General features: G+C 51.9%; 7 protein-coding genes across 7 annotated transcripts; 6 read left to right on the forward strand and 1 right to left on the reverse strand.

Moving 5' to 3' along the window:
- Nucleotides 1–15: 15 nt before the first annotated feature.
- Nucleotides 16–2530, reverse strand: N7474_005534 (uncharacterized protein; the record flags this gene model as incomplete). The annotated part of the gene is made up of 6 exons (XM_057196949.1): nucleotides 16–378; nucleotides 440–731; nucleotides 780–1203; nucleotides 1254–1969; nucleotides 2063–2266; nucleotides 2490–2530. The coding sequence occupies 6 exons, from the start codon at nucleotides 2528–2530 to the stop codon at nucleotides 16–18; spliced, it is 2040 nt and encodes a 679-aa protein (XP_057054345.1).
- Nucleotides 2531–2580: 50 nt separating this feature from the next.
- Nucleotides 2581–4062, forward strand: N7474_005535 (putative GTP cyclohydrolase II; the record flags this gene model as incomplete). The annotated part of the gene is made up of 4 exons (XM_057196950.1): nucleotides 2581–2643; nucleotides 2705–3661; nucleotides 3721–4002; nucleotides 4048–4062. 4 exons carry the CDS (start codon nucleotides 2581–2583, stop codon nucleotides 4060–4062), a joined length of 1317 nt encoding a protein of 438 aa, XP_057054346.1.
- Nucleotides 4063–4496: 434 nt separating this feature from the next.
- N7474_005536 (dihydrodipicolinate synthase family protein) lies at nucleotides 4497–5489 on the forward strand (the record flags this gene model as incomplete). Its single annotated transcript, XM_057196951.1, has 1 exon — nucleotides 4497–5489. The coding sequence occupies one exon, from the start codon at nucleotides 4497–4499 to the stop codon at nucleotides 5487–5489; it is 993 nt and encodes a 330-aa protein (XP_057054347.1).
- Nucleotides 5490–6794: 1305 nt separating this feature from the next.
- On the forward strand, nucleotides 6795–9803 carry N7474_005537 (basic helix-loop-helix domain-containing protein; the record flags this gene model as incomplete). The annotated part of the gene is made up of 1 exon (XM_057196952.1): nucleotides 6795–9803. The coding sequence occupies one exon, from the start codon at nucleotides 6795–6797 to the stop codon at nucleotides 9801–9803; it is 3009 nt and encodes a 1002-aa protein (XP_057054348.1).
- A 1240-nt stretch (nucleotides 9804–11043) lies between these two features.
- Nucleotides 11044–11250, forward strand: N7474_005538 (uncharacterized protein; the record flags this gene model as incomplete). Its single annotated transcript, XM_057196953.1, has 1 exon — nucleotides 11044–11250. One exon carries the CDS (start codon nucleotides 11044–11046, stop codon nucleotides 11248–11250), a length of 207 nt encoding a protein of 68 aa, XP_057054349.1.
- Nucleotides 11251–12313: 1063 nt separating this feature from the next.
- On the forward strand, nucleotides 12314–14421 carry N7474_005539 (ferric reductase family protein; the record flags this gene model as incomplete). Its single annotated transcript, XM_057196954.1, has 6 exons — nucleotides 12314–12917; nucleotides 12971–13032; nucleotides 13085–13270; nucleotides 13337–13742; nucleotides 13804–13965; nucleotides 14024–14421. The coding sequence occupies 6 exons, from the start codon at nucleotides 12314–12316 to the stop codon at nucleotides 14419–14421; spliced, it is 1818 nt and encodes a 605-aa protein (XP_057054350.1).
- Nucleotides 14422–15106: 685 nt separating this feature from the next.
- On the forward strand, nucleotides 15107–16211 carry N7474_005540 (isopenicillin N synthase family dioxygenase; the record flags this gene model as incomplete). The annotated part of the gene is made up of 2 exons (XM_057196955.1): nucleotides 15107–15378; nucleotides 15437–16211. 2 exons carry the CDS (start codon nucleotides 15107–15109, stop codon nucleotides 16209–16211), a joined length of 1047 nt encoding a protein of 348 aa, XP_057054351.1.
- Between the last annotated feature and the right edge of the window lie 130 nt (nucleotides 16212–16341).

Here is a 16341-nt window from a genome sequence, read left to right on the forward strand (position 1 = left end):
CAGTCTGAATATACTTCAAAACAACCACTGGTTAAAAGCAACCCCAAAATCCATCGTACTAAACCAATCTAACCCATCCATATCAATCATCTGATCATAGTCAAACAGCGACACCTCCTCAAACTCCGTATCAGGAGCCACAGAACCCGGCTCGAGAATCTCATCAATGATCTTCGAGAAAGCCTGGCTGGCACGCTGGAAGAGAGCGTAGCTTACATTATCTGGGTGTGAAAACGCCTCGAGGTGAGCGATGAAGACGCTGAGATTGCGAATGAGAGCTGAGCGGGAGCCCTCGTAGAGGAATGGTTCGCCGCTGCGTTTGTGGTGCTGTAGGGCTTTTATTAGGATGCTGGCGCTGGGAAAGCCGTAGAGTAATATCTGGAGGCATGGAGTTTAGTTTTGGGTGTTTTGCAAGTTATGTATGGTGATGGCAGCTTACCGTCAGTGTAAAGTCCTGACGAAGGTCAACCCTGTGCTCACGCTGTGTGCCTAGTCTCAAGACCGTAGATAGAATATCCGAGCTGACAGATAGAAGCGCGGCGTTTCCTCTAGGGTTATTCTTTTCGGCGAGGAGTCGTTGAATGAGAAAGTCATTGCACAGGTACGCTAGGTAGGAAAATATCGGCATCAAGCAAACTGCTGCTGGAAGACTATTATCCCAACTCTGCGGGTTGTATCGTAGGTGAATAGGGAGCGACTCCCAAGCGGAATGGCATCGATTGGAGATGTCCCTGCCAAGATATCAGATATGTAACGGAGGACAAATGCGGGGCCCTTACTCTAGAAGACGGACAGTCGATGGAGCCATGCCCTGGAGAGAGATTTCGAGAATCTCATCGCGGAATGTGCTGATGATGAAACGCACTCGCAGCCAGGATGACCGCTGGAATAGACCATTGATATTCCAACCCATGGAGTCAACAATACCATCCTGTGGGCTGTCAAGGCTCAGACCATCGGCGACCAGCGCTTCATCACTGATATCAAGGGGCATTCGGCAATCGGAGTATCGCCAAGGGATTCGGGGAGGACGACCGAGGAACGTGGCAAGATTTTTGTCTAGTTGATATGCTGCCGCGAACTGTCGTCGACGAGATTCCAACATGAACCCAGGGATCTCGGTTGAGCCTTTTGGCTCTCGGTGCAAGCCCAGTGCAAAGATATCAGTCGAGAGCTCTCCGAGTCGGCTCCATACATGTGGGCCTGAATTGGTTAGTAGTAGCAGTAGTCATTAATTGGGAAATATGACTGACTTGAAACCCCGTTTGCCACGTGGGAAAGCAGCAGGTTCTCATGGACAAGCCATATTGTGAGATCATTCAGAGGCGTTAAAATCTTGCATGTCTGCAGTGCAGCGTCGCTAGCTGCAAGCATCTTCCGCGTAAACTGAGACCGGGAAATCTGTGAATCGAATTTCTTTTGAGCGAGCCAAAAATAGCAAGCTCGGCCTGCGAGAGAGCAAATTACACCGATGATCTCTAGACGAGTCCGTGGTCCCGTGAAAAGCGTGTGAAAGTCGGCCCCTTGAGTCGTGAGAGGAATAACAAACGTCTCCGCAGTGTTCTGGATAATGCGCACAGTCAGCGAAGACGTAAAGTCATCAAAGTCTCTACTGGCGATCCGTTCCTTGCATATGGCCTTGACGGAGGCGAGACTATTAAAAATAAATGGCGATGCTATGACGGCACTTTGACTCAGTTCATAGTATTCTCGAATCAGTTCCTCGATCGTCGAGAAATCTCCCAGGGCGAGTAACACTTCAGAGATCTTCTGCACCCAATATGGGGGTAACACTCGCTGCCCTGTCTCTACCTCCAGTCCTTGGCTATCGGGGGACAGGTCCATATCGTCGGTCAGGGAAGAGACAAAACTTGTCGGGCCGAGGTAGCCTGGCAGTAGAGGCTTGTGCCGCGACGGCGAGACATGATCAGCGGCCACTGGCGTATTGGATTCACTTGGACCAGTGCTCCTAGAAGATATTTAGAAGGATAGCTCTTGCTATGTACCAAACAGATCATTGTGCAACGGAAATTCATCTCCGAAAAGAAAGACTCGAACACACCTGGCTCTGTCAAAAGACACCCCTTCAGCCAAGGGGAAAATGCGCCGCCCCTTTGGTCGAGTCAGGGGTGCAGGATGGTAGAAACATTGGCTCGACACTCCGCGCGCCTTGCAGCGGTTGCAGACGGGCAGAGCGTGGTCGCAGCGGACCTTGTCCCGGCGGCAGAGCTCGCATGAAGCCTGCTTGCCGTTGCGACGACGGGAGCTATTGCAATCAGTAAGAAGGGAGCTGGATGTTAGACAGGGGCACTGACTTCATAATCAATCCTGAATTTGCAAACGTGACTAGTGTAGTTAATAGGTACTGTTCTTAACCAGACACGGTCGGCATTCGGTATTCCGAAGATGATCAGCGAACTCCGAAACCGCCCCACTAGATAACGGAGAGATAACGTGCGGAGTCACCTGCCCTTCTACCATCCTCTCACTCCTCCTCCTCCTCTTCTTCTTCTTCATCGTCCATTTCCATTATTCAGTAGAGACTCACCCACCAACTCTTCCATGGGTGACCCTACCAGTATGCCAGCCGTCGCAACAGCCGCATCTCCCGCAGCTCCGACGCGATATAGCAAGCACATCGTCGTATGGCTGCCCAGACTCGGGCTGGAGAGATATTCGTATTGTGGATGCTGATCCTGCACAGTTGACCACGTATCCAGGCCAGAGCGGCATCGATCCTGTCCCTCTAGAATGGGGTGCCGGTGACGCCAAAGCGCGCGGCCCCGTGATCGTGTCGCGCAACGCCAATCTGCTCAAACGCCGCAATGCCATGGGCGCCCATGGCGGCAGCTACAGTATCTACAATGCCCTGGCGATTGCCTCCGGTGAGCTGGAACCCGAATTTCGACCAGATTTGCGCAATAGCGAGCCTACGTTTGATTTCCCCTTTCAGTCTGCATGGGCAGATAAGACGAAGATTGTGTCGATGGATCCCTTTGGTCATGATATTGTGAATCAATTTCGTGAGGAGTTGAATGCAGGCTGGGATATTCGTCCGACTATGGCCGTTACTCGGGCTAACATGAAACTGGCGGAGATTGGCGAGGCAGTCCGCAATGGCCAGCTGGAGGTCGACGGATCGATCGTGGTCGATTCGTCTGGGGAAGTACGCGTGACGAAGGTGGCCGTGGAACCGGTCTGGTATCTGCCAGGCGTTGCTGACCGGTTTGGAGTGGACGAGGGAACCCTTCGTCGGACATTGTTCGAACATACTGGGGGAAGTTACCCGGAGCTGATCACTCGGCCCGACCTCAAAGTCTTCCTTCCGCCGATTGGCGGCCTCACTGTATACATCTTCGGTCCCCCTGAGCGAGTGTCCGACGAGAATGTCAAACTGGCTCTGCGGATTCACGACGAGTGTAATGGCAGCGACGTGTTCCAGTCAGATATTTGCACCTGTCGACCGTATCTGGCTTTTGGCATTCACGAGGCGATCCGTGAAGCGCAGAACGGCGGAAGTGGGGTGGTCATTTACTTCCGCAAGGAAGGAAGAGCGTTGGGGGAGGTGATCAAGTATCTGGTGTATAATGCCCGCAAGCGCGGAGGAGATACTGCTGACAAGTACTTCACGCGGACGGAGAACATTGCCGGAGTGCGGGATGTATGGATGCATCATTGTTATCGATTTAGTGATTCCATGCTGACCATTTTGTTCTGCAGATGCGATTTCAGGCCCTGATGCCCGATATCCTCCACTGGCTGGGTATCAAGAAGATCGACCGCATGCTGTCCATGTCTAACATGAAGTACGACGCCATCGTGCAGTCGGGTATCAACATCCTCGAGCGAGTCCCGATCCCGGAGTATATGATCCCTAGTGACTCCCGCGTCGAAATCGATGCTAAGATCAATGCCGGCTATTTCACAACTGGGAAACAGTTCACTACGGAGGAACTGGCCCAAGTTCGCGGGCGCGGCTGGGAGAAATGGGAAGACATTACTGTAAGTTGATGGCAACTACTATTGATATTTGACTTGTCTGACCAGCTTATGAAGCATTAAACTCGTTTTGCTCTGATGATGATGACCTGCAATTTGATCTGCGATTCGGGTGCATTCTTGTTTATTGTTTTTGATCGGGGTTTCTATTTCGGGTTAATTGGAGATGTGACTGCAGGTGTCCATGCCATAGGAATTAATCTGAGGCTGTAAATTCTGATGGATATTCAACTCTTGTAGTGTCAGTAATTAAAAACGTATTTGAATCCCTTGCTAGGGATACGAGACTCGCTCTTAGATAACCCCCACGCTTATCGGCGTCCCTCCGACCCGGATTCTTTTCCAGCTCACTCTTCCCCGCATCGGCACCCCGACTTCCGGAAATATAAGAAGCGGGCAGTGTGAATCCACTTTTTACCTCCTGTTATCTAGAACATTGCGAGACATACCAAGGACCGGTCTACAATATACATCTCACGTCCGCAACCACCGCAAACATGGGCTCCCATACAGCCCAAGTCACCCCGCAACCCCGAATCCCCAAAGCCGGGGTGTGGTGTCCCGCCGTAACAATCTTCGACAATGCCACCGACACACTGGACCTCGAGTCCCAAAAGAAATACTACGCCTACCTCTCCCGCAGCGGTCTCGCCGGCCTAGTAATAATGGGGACCAACTCGGAAGCATTCCTCCTTACCCGCGAAGAACGCGCACAGCTCATCGCCACAGCGCGCGAAGCAGTCGGGCCCGACTACCCCCTCATGGCGGGCGTGGGCACGCATTCCACAAAGCAGACCCTGGAATTAGCGCACGACGCCGCAGCCGCAGGAGCAAACTACCTGCTCGTCCTGCCGCCAGCATACTTCGGCAAAGCGACGAATATGAGCGTCGTCAAGCGGTTTTTCGCAGATGTCGCCCGCAACAGCCCGCTTCCTGTCCTGATCTACAATTTCCCGGGTGTGTGCAACGGCGTCGACATAGATTCGGAGACCATCACGGACATTGTACGGGAATCAGCGGCCGCTAGCCCCAACGGGGTGTCGAATATCGTCGGAGTGAAATTAACCTGCGGATCCGTGGGCAAAATCACTCGTCTAGCTGCTACCTTTGGTCCCAGCGAATTCGCCATCTTCGGCGGGCAGTCTGACTTCCTGATTGCGGGGCTAACCGTCGGGTCTGCGGGGTGTATTTCTGCGTTTGCGAATGTGTTTCCAAAGACTGCGTCGAGGGTGTTTGATCTCTTCACGGCGGGCAAGATGAAAGAGGCTATGGAATTGCAGCGGAAGTCGGCGTTGGCGGAGAGTCCGTGTAAAGGCGGGATTGCATCGACTAAGTATGCGGTCGCGCTTTATTCGGCGCCCGCGGCGGGGATTGAGAATGCGATGGAGAAGTTGAAGCCGCGCACGCCGTATGAGGAGGCTGGTGAGGGGGTTAAGAAGACAGTGAAGGAGTTGATGGGTGCGGTGGGGGAGATGGAGAAGGCGATCTAAATGTTGATCCGCTCTGCTCTAGTTAAGTGAAGTATACGGAGCTAGAAAGCACTGGAAGAATTCTTTCATTGAATCGATCCGAATCTAGTGTTGCAAATGCGCTGGACGAATCATTGTCTGCTAGTAAAGGTAGCGAGACGATCTCGAAGTGGCTTTGTGAGGGGAATGTAGCATGTGATGTCAACACCGACACCGGATAGCTTTCGCTCCACTAGTATCCTTTTCTGCTCCGTGCATACGTAGTTCCTGCTCCAATTTGCGATGGTGGAGACGATCAGATAAGATGAAAGAGCGGGTCGCCAAGATAAAGGGGCAAAAGGGGGTGGGGGCTCTTGCGCAAACTCTTCCGGAAGAGAGTATTATCTGGAAATTGACCTGCAGGGATCTAAAGGTGTCTTTTGCGGGGTTCAATGGAGTGAATTCCGCCGCGATGGAATCATAGTCCACGATCACATGCTGATGGTGCTGAAGTAAGCAGGGGCAGTGGTGGGACAGTAGAGAGCCAATGAGAGTGGTGTAACAAATACGCTTAGTACACACCTGCATGCATTGACTCAGCGGTCATAACCGTCACGATACGTCTCCTGTCACGGAAGAGCGACGAGCCGGGATCATACCACCCAAAATTGGAAGGCTGCTAAATCCTTGGCCCGTCCACGCGTGCACCACCACAGCTGACATTACTCTGTTGAGCATACTTCCCCTAACGAATACCCAATAATTCACTGCGACTACCCGGCACCTAACTTACTTCCTCTCCACCGGTTCTCTGCTACTGCTACAGTCTTGCGTGGCTTGGAGTACAGGGCGATCACCTAGCTTCAATAGGGCCAATTGTCTGCACATTGCAGCGCAATAGTTACTGCTTCTGCACCAAACCCACTTGGATCCCTGGGTTAGCTGCCTGGATTGGGTGGGTGCCTTGGACCTATCGTTGCCGACCTGCGCCTGGTCTCAATCCACCGCTTCTTCCGGTCCTTCATCGTCTTCTTCCCCTCTTCCTTCATCCTATCTTCTTGCCTCACTGTCTCTGACACTGCTACTTGTGTTTGTATCTTCAACACAAGCAAATCTTGTTCTTCACCGAGTGAGTACTTCGTCACTCCTTACCAGGCTTCCAAGAGATCAATCGCCGGTGGCCCATGCGGGATTCGTGCCTGTTATCTCTCAAACCTGGCCATTCCTGTGCGGAACCACGTTTCAATACTCCTTACTAACACATGGTCTAGTGTCAACCGTCTCGGCGGGCCAATAGTTTCACCAGATCAATTCCCAGCCGTTACTGACCGATGTGTTGGCCTCAGGATGGATAGTGACTTTCAACTGTTCTCCCCTCCACGTCAGGATGGCGGGGAAAACGAAAATGGCAACCAGGACTGGACGCAATGGATGAGATGGGACGACCCGATGTTTTTAGAAGGTGATCATAAGCCAACAAGCTCCATGAACCCCCGGTTTGTTTCACCTCGTTCATCTACTGGCTCCCAAGGCCAGATTCACCAGCAAGACTTCTCACCGCGACTTCCACTGGGATTGATGGAAATTTCCCCGGAGGGGACCGTCAATGGCTCACAGCCACATCGACCGCAGCAGTCTGGCATGATATCACCAAGTTCGAGTATTGGGACCAGTCGAAAGCGAAAAACGGGAAGTGATGATGATGCATCTACCTTCACTGGTCCGATACAATCTAGCACTGGCAAGAAGGTGCCTACCCAGAAGCGAGCTCACAACGTCATTGAGAAACGATACCGTGCCAATCTGAACGACAAAATTGCCGAGCTGCGAGATAGCGTGCCCAGTTTGCGGGCTTCAAAGAACTCTAACGGAGATTCACCGGATGATGATGACGAGGCTGACGGCGTGATGCCGGCGAGTAAGCTGAACAAGGCCTCCATTTTGGCCAAGGCGACAGAATACATCAAGCATCTCGAGCTTCGCAACAAACGACTGGAAGACGAAAACACGTCGCTGAAGAACCGTTTACGTCAGGTGGACAAGGCAGCAGACCAAGCTGTCACTTCTGCGGCTTCTGTTTCCCCACCTAGCAACTGCACCGTATCGACCGCCTCCGGGCATACCAAATCCCCGAGCGTGTTCTCGAGCCCTGAGGAAATCTCCAGTGAGAGCTCGCCTATATCCAAAAATCCTCCCGAGGGCCTCATTCAGGTTCCCGATTCCTGGAAACGATTCCGAGCGGAGACCGCGCAGCAAGGGGCCTACGCCGAGTCGTATATTAAGCACCCATCAAATACCGAGAGTACCCGCGAGACCAAACGCCGCCGATCAAATATGCCCAACAAATACATGTTGGGAGCGCTAGCAGGGCTCATGGTTCTCGAAGGCTTTGGTTCAGACAAGTCAGAGTCGGACGCGAAAGGCCTTTTTGCTCTTCCGTTCAATCTCCTCCGCCGCCTTCAATCACCTTCCGTTGCGCACTGGGAATACTGCCTCAAGAATTTCTGGTATTCATGGCACGCCCGGGCTATCACCCACTTCTTGGCTCTCGCCACTTTAATCGTCGGCAGTGCGTTTGTGGTGTTTGTCTATCTTTTCAACGCACAGCCCGTTACCCAGCGAGCGCCGTCGAAGGAATCCGAGGGCAAGGCTGGACCGGCAACTTCTAGTGATTTCCGCCGTCAAGCCTGGCTGACTAGTATGCAACGGGCTGGTGTGCCACGGCATAGGTTCTTCCACGAGTGGTACGTGGTAACCTCGAGATGCTTTGAATATGTCCTGCGATGCTTTATGGGGTGGAAGCTCTACTCCTGGGCCACAGGGATCACACAGGAAGATGAAATAGGTCGTGTGAAAACGTGGGACATTGCTATCGACGCGCAGCTTACGGGTGGTGACCCCGAAATCAGCAAGAGCCGGCTTGTCCTCACGATCTTTGCTGCGGGAACGCTGCCCAGCACCCCGATGCGGATGATGCTCAAGGCATTGCACATTCGAATTTTGCTCTTCAGGGTTGGTGAACCAGGCTCGTGGACCTTCCATATCTCCAATGACGTCGCACGTGCTCTAGCCAGATACCAATGGGGTATTGCGAAATCCATCAACGATTCATTGCCCGAGAGCCATTCAGACGCTCTTCCCAGTAACTTCGCTGCGCTACTTGATCTTGATTGTGACGAGGTCATGACCGACACTATTATGCAAAGGGCTGTGAATCTTACATGGAATCAGCCTACGCAGGAGGGTAGTGTTGACGACGAGGTTCTTCTTGATGTGGTGGAGGAGGATCCCGCGATTCAATCTTCCATGGATGCTCTCGCAGCGTGGTGGTCCAGCCACCTGCTCCAGAACGCGCTCCTCAACTACTTCGAAGCGAGCGAAGGAGGCCCAGTGTCGAAGGCGAGCCGCGATTCTTTCAAAGAGAAGATTCGTATGTCTCTTGATGTTGCTCCCCGTCTCTCCGCAGCATACACCCGCGCGCTTGTCATGAAAGCGGTCTTCTTTGAACAGAACCGAATCCAGAACGTGAGTGCGGTTCTCGCCGCCCTGCCAGAGGACAAGAGACAAGGCGAGCAGAGCCATGCATCGAATTTCCTGGACTCGTCGCTTCCAGTTTCTGTCCGTGAGGAGATTTCTGTCGCCGTGCGCTGTGCTATGATCGCAGCCATCGTCACTGCTCGCTCCACCGGCGACACCTCATTGCCTGCATCTTTCACCGTTGACAAGGCGATCAGTATATTCAACCAGCTTCCAATAGATCCCGTCGAGCTCACCCTGCTGGGCTTTTCTGCGGTCTACCACCTCCTGCACCTCCTAGCCTCTGATGTGGACTACATTGCCTCATCCGATTCATCCCCTTCCTCACCAGTCTCCGAGGCTGCATCCTCCGCCGACGACGAAGCAGATGACAAACCCCGGCCACTCGCCAACCGCGCCATCTGTCCACAAGACATCCCGAATCTCGGCCGAGTCGCCGCAGAACTGATCTACTGGGCGCGCAACGCCTACAACCCCGCCTTCTATGGCTTCTCGTCTGACCTCGTGGATGTCGTGGTGAAATCATGCTCCGAACTATGCGAAAACGCCGGCATAGATGTGAACGACTACCTCCACGCCGTACCTGAACCGTCCCCATCGAAGCAGCGACGCTGGCGCCGCCGCCGAGGCGGATCCGACCAGTCGGTCCTTAGTGACGCCGATCAAGATCAAGATGTGATGGACATGCAATTCACTGAGCCTCTGCGGAGGGAACGGTCCGCTAGCAAAGATACGGGATATGGCAGTTTGAGCATCGAGGAAGATGTTCAGCAGGCTCCCTATAATGCTCCTGGGAAGGTTCAGGAGGTTTCTGCTTGAGGGTTTGCACTATGCGTTTGTACATAAACAATGGATGGTGTGGGTGGTTTATCGGGATCTTGGTAATGAGTCTGGCGTTCTTCGCTTTGGACTGGCGTTTGTCTCGGCTGTCCAACGCTGGCATTGTTATTATTAGTCTTGAGAAAAGCAGTGTTGAAATAGGTTATGGCGCATGAAGGAATGGCTGCCAAATACTAAATCCAAAGACTGCATATAATATTCTTCTAAGTTCATAAAAGTAAATCGAAAAGAGCTGAGGCACCACGTACGGCGGAGCTTATCTATGACAAGATAGCTATCAGTTCGCAGCTAGCTGCGACGAGCTGCAGCTCCTTGGTCTCCTTGAAGTTGTGTCGCCTTAACAGGAGATTGTATTCCTCCCACTAATACTCAGCCAAAAGCTCTTGTTTTGACGGATTGCTTTTCCGCGCACAGTAGGTCAATCCCGATGATATGAGTTTATCTCTTTTCTCCATCTATACTGACGTTTCCGCCGTCGCCTATTGGCCATGAACTTGCTGATCCATTTTACCCGCTTTCAATATGGGGGAGAGACACAGCCACGAACTTCACACCTATCAAATCCAGTTCTGGTATTAAAATTCGGCTGGCTCTTCCCATGGGTGTTCAACGAAGACCAGTCCTGGAATGAAAAACTCTATTACCATTCTTCAATTGCGGCAGTTATGAGCACAGTGTGCATTGAATCTCATAGGCAGTCCTTTGCTTTGAAGCCGGTGAGCAGGTAGGCAAATCCCTAAAATCTAGTGTGAACATCTTCTTACTTATCACAGCGCACTGATATTTGCCCTGGCGTCGAACATACTCCCTTGGGAGTACGTCTTGCCACTTTACTTTGCGCTCTATATTCTTGCAACTTCTCCTCGGGCCTTTTATTATCCCTCTACTAGGGCAGTGGATGTGGGCGTGGCCAAAGCAATTATGCCTGCATACTTTGCCGTCTATGGCTCAGCATATCTCTACACATGGAGATTTTCGACCTTTTTTCCCACCTGGTTATGGCAAGGAGCGCATGTTCTCTTCCCCATATCCATCGCGCTTTTCAAAAGAATCCGAACCAAGAGTTCAAGTGAAGCTGCTAAGGCGAAAATGCAGCTCTTGGGTGACCGGGACATTGGAGTACTAGCCTCATTCCAGAGAATTTCAGGTTTTCTTCCCATTATTGTTTAGCTTTGTTACGGCCAGCATTTTTCTTCCACAACTCCCCACATTCGGATCAATGTACTACAACGGCGAGGTCTTTGGCGATGCCGCAAAGATTATGTCTATGAACGCGAGTATTGTGATAACCATGCTCTTCGCTCTCTGGGACCTTCGTCGTGTGCACGCGACGGATTTGGGGGGTTTCCGGGGCGCAATTCTTATTATATTACTCTCCCTTGTTCTCACTCCCGCAGGGGCGCTTCGGCAGGTCTGGATTGACTGAGAGACTAAATGGCAGCAAGGTTGACAGAGGGTCAATGAGGCTGGCGATAAGATGCGTTCGCCTAGGGACAAGGTTATTGATAAAAAATCATGATTCCAGTGGCGTATCAAGATGCTGAAGTCATCGTTGCAAAGAGTCAAAGTCCTCACTCCTGTCGTTAAGACTGAGAGTCCATGCCGTCATCTGCTACCCTGGCGTACCCACCGGTTTAAACCTGGTCATTGTTTGTTAAACGTTGCAGTTGCGAGCGGATCAAATGCTGGTTCCGGGGCGATCGAGGCTCCACTTGACGAAGCTTGGCCTGAGGTACCTGAGTCTATCTGTAGTGGCTGTCGTCACGACCCTAGTCTTTGACTTTTCCATTGCGCGGTAGAAAATTTAATTTGCGTTCAATTGTGTAAATCTTGGAAATGTTCCTCCATGCTGATTATGTTGCCCGCTATGGCCTATGTCTGAATGCGATTCGCGGGCGCTTCAACCCACATTCCGTTTTCGGGCTGCCCTCATCAACCGCTTCGTTCAGCGTCTAGGTCTAGACCGGCGCGTCTCCGCCAATGCCACAACCGGAGACGCGATTAATTTCTAGGCCTGGCATGTCGGCGATCTGGTATGCCCTTGGATTCGAGACTTCCCGCCAAGGTACCGCTCCCGTACCATGGACAAGCCCTAGGCTGGTGAGATCTGCCAGCTCTAATTCGGGTGGTTGCACTTGCGTTCTGTGATATGATTGCACAGAGCAGCTGGCAACGTGCGGAATGACGATGTTTTCATTTAAGCCACCAGATTAAGCTTGCTGGACCCTCCTTGGCCAGGGGTCGATGACGACATCCAGGTGCGATCGAGTTGGATGCCAATACAACACCATGATGTCTTTTTTGGTTAATTTATTCCTGCTGTGTCGCTATGCAACAAATAATCACTGTTAAAACTTGCAGCGCTTGATTACCGGCGTTCGGAGTCTTTAAGGAGAGTCGCTGCGCATATCTCACACTGAGGCCGGCCCGTTGACGGTCCATCCCTGTCCCCCTCCGGTCTTCATATCGAGTATCCGCCGAATGGAAGAATGGGGGTCGAACTCCAGGGCAACGGGCTAGGTGAACCGCCCATGAACCCGGAGGTGGCGGTCCCTCTTTTCATTGCTGCAGGCTTCCTGATTACATTGTTCCTCTGGCGAACTGTTATTCGCATCCGACACCGTCAACGATCACAACTGGCCAACCAGACAGATAACCAGAGCCAGCTTTCTCGAACAAGCCCTGTCAATGCAAGCCTCAAGAAGCACCTTCTTTATGCACCGATCTGGGACACCCGCCACAATCGCGAGATCCGATTGTTCAATCGGCTACATATGGGATCTCTGCCCTTGCGGCTGGAGTTGATTCTCTTGCTTGTCTATCTCGCGCTGAACTTCACATTTATCGTTGTGACTGTCGACTGGTGGGAGGAATTCCCTAAGAAAATGTTCCAGCTCAAGTATGCCGCTGGCCATCTGGCTGTGATGAACACTCCTGGACTGGTACTCAGTGCGGGCCGGAACAACCCCTTGGTGCCACTTCTGGGGATCTCATTCGACACTTTTAACTTTATGCATCGCTGGATGGGCAGAGTCATTGCTATCAATGCGGTGATTCATATGAGCAGCGTTCTGGCCAACCAAGCCTATATGCGTAAGCCGGACTCAAATGCGACAAAAAACATTTAGCTGACGTTACTTTCCCAGATGGCACGAATTACATTATCTACACAATTTGGCAGACGCCATTTTATATATACGGGCTCGTGGTATGTACGCTCAGAGCCCCTTAAGGGAAAGAGATATCTGACCTTGTCACAGGCCCTTCTTGGATTTGTTTTTATTTTCTTTCAATCATTGTCGCCCATTCGACACACGTTCTACGAGCTTTTTCTTCATTTGCATATCGCCCTAGCTATCATGGCCTTTGTTGCGCTGTGGTATCACCTGAAAAATCTATTGCAACAGCGTGTCTTGATGGGTACATTGATACTCTGGGGCCTTGATGTATGTTTTTCGTTGCATGATGATATCTCAATATAGGGATTGAGAGTCATGGCTGACACTTTATAGCGCGTTGGTCGTCTAGGAATCCTGATATGGAGAAACTGTGGCAAACAGCGGACGACAGCTACGGCTGAAGCCCTGCCAGGAGGAGTTGCTCGCGTCGATGTTGCCGTATCACGAGCTTGGAATTTCCACGCTGGTCAGCACATGTATCTGTACATGCCATTTCTGGGCCTTTGGACTTCGCATCCTTTCACCGTTGCATGGACATCTACCGGGGCCGACACGATAAACATGAATGAAAAGCGGGACTCGAGTGACTCTTTTGTGGCTCTTCTTGGAGGCTCTCAGACGACTACCATGTCGATCCTGATCAAAGGACAAGATGGTTTCACAAAGAAGCTCCTCCGCAAAGTTGAAGAATCACCGGAGGGAAAAATTAAGGCCATGGCACTGGCAGAAGGCCCGTTTGGTATGAACGATATCTTGACCACACTCGTGGATACACACTGACTTTATATCCTACACTCCAGGCGGCAATCATTCACTCGCTTCGTACGGTACTTTGCTTCTGGTGGCCGGCGGTATCGGTATAACTCACTCGATGTCATATTTGCATGAGGCCATCATCAATTCCTCCTCGAACCGCATGGCCACCCGGAAAGTCGACTTGGTCTGGATGATTCGCAGTTTAGGTACTTTGAGCTCTCCAATGCTTCGCTTGGTACTCCCTGCTAATAAAATAATCAATAGATCATCTTTCCTGGATCCAAACATGGATGACTGACATCCTTGAGCACCCCTCCTTACACAGGCAGATCGACCCAAATGGACGCACATACTTCCAGTTCCCAACCTTGATGCTCTCGATCGAAGTCCATGTAACAGCACACAAGGATAGTTTCGAGGAGTACATTCTTCGCCCAGAGAGACCGTGGACACAATGCGCACCGCCTACCGTTCCAGTCAGTATTGATCACGGCAAACCCTGTTTCCAGTCACTGCTGGAGAATAAGAAGGCAGAGCAAGTTGGTGCGATGGCTGTTAGTGTGTGCGGCCCTGGTGGCCTCGGGGATAGTGTGCGCGCAGCTGTTCGGGGCGTCCAGGGAGAGAAAACTGTTGATTTGTTCGAGGAAGCCTTTTCATGGTAGCCAGTAGTGGCCTTACTTTCGGTGTTTCCCATTCTTCGCACAGATATAATAATAGACGCCTTAGATATTCAATAAGATTATTTTAGATTCGACCACCACACGGAGATTATGATGTGCATAGCGTTAGTATCACCCCCACGCAAGCCAGCCGCCAATCTAGCCAATGACTTCCGCATGAAACACAAACCCACCTAGCCTTTGAAATATCATGGCAGAAACTGAGACGTAGCCCCACTAGCGGGTCGGCAAGCCATTGACGACACCTGCAGTGGGTTAAAAGTTCAGGCTGTTGTCGGGCCACTCCGCTCGGTGTACTTAAAATGGCATCTGCAATTCGGCCCGCGGCATTTTGCGTCGGTTGAATGCCGAATATCGCGTGAGGGTGATATCGAAGCCTAATTGTCGGTCTTCCAGATACGTGCGATCTCTCAGCTTATGCATGCGCATTGGCCTTTGAGCACCGAGATCGACGGTGAAGACACGGCTGCTAGTGTTAAAATTAGGACTTGCCAGTTTTGTGTGGTACAACCCTGAGCACGCGACGGGTTACCAACCCTAGCGGGGAAGTGGATCGATCAAGTGGAGCGTTGTTAGTCACTCGAAATATAAAAGCCCCCATTGCCTGCACGAAGCTCGGTTTTGTGCAATTCTGGTCTAAGTTTTGTTTATGCTTTGATCTATTATAATGACAACCACCTTCTCATCTCTGCCAGTCGTTGACGTTGGCCCTCTAGGCTCACCCGCGGGTGCTACTGATGCGGAACTGTCGGCCCTCAGTCAGCGACTATATGATGTATTCGCCACGACGGGGTTCGCTTATCTGACGAACGTGCCTTTGAGCTTCAAGCATGCGGAGGTATTCCAGATGTCACGCGACTTCTTTGCGCTGCCAACGGAGGAGAAGATGAAGCTCGCCAAGCGCTCGTTTCGACGTGATCACCAAAACACATACCGAGGGTTAATACCCTGGACTCCATCTTCCGAGGCGATATTAGGACTGACATGAATGTGGAAGGTACTTCCCCACGCAGCCAGAATTGGCCAGCGACAATCTCAAGGAGGGTTTCGAAATGGGGCCCGCAAAGCTCATCCAAGCGAAGTCTGTCGATCCGTCGTCCAAGTTCAACCTGGCCGAGCCAAACGTCTGGCCAGATGAGAAGGCATTCACTTCTCGGGAAAAGCTGGAGAAGCTGTACGTCGAGATGCAGAGTCTCGCATCTAAACTTCTGTCTCTGCTGGCCATGTCTTTGGGGAAACCGGCGGACTTCTTCGCTCCGTACCTGGTGGATTCACTGAGCACGCTGAGGCTGCTCCACTATCCTGCTGTGACGTCCGTCGCGTCGGGTTCAGGGCCCACTACACAGAATCAAGTGAAACTCAGTTGCACTCAGCACACGGACAGCGGGATCTTGACTCTGCTGCACCAGGACTCCACCGGCGGCCTGGAAGTTCGCAACTCGTCCGGCGATTGGGTTGCTGCGCCGTATATCCCGGAGTCTCTCGTAGTCAACATCGGTGATCTGATGGCGAAGGTTTCTGGAGGCCGATTCGTCGCTACTATGCATCGCGTCCGTGCTCCCGAGCCAAGCTCGTCAGCTGCGGTTGTTAGCAACCAACAGAACGGTGAGACCCAGGCGTTGGGACGAATCAGCGTTCCATTCTTTTTCGAGCCTGGCGAAAACTGTTTGGTGCGGTCTGTGGATGCCGAGGAGGGCTTCGTCGTCTACGGCGAGCATGTGCGGACGAAAATGAAGACGTGGGTTGAGTTCCAGGATGATGATGGTAACTAGTAGTGGATTCATATGTTCAGCATCCAAACGGGGGGCTAGGAGCACTCGCTACCTGGCATGTCCAAGAGTGAAAAAGCTCGGTGCGCTGAGTCTTGTACCAGCCCCGGGTTGGTTATGTTTGGTTGCTTGT

The sequence above is a fragment of the Penicillium riverlandense genome (genome assembly GCF_028828495.1).
Source record: "Penicillium riverlandense strain IBT 135883 chromosome Unknown utg000003l_segment0_segment0, whole genome shotgun sequence".
NCBI lineage: Eukaryota > Fungi > Ascomycota > Eurotiomycetes > Eurotiales > Aspergillaceae > Penicillium > Penicillium riverlandense.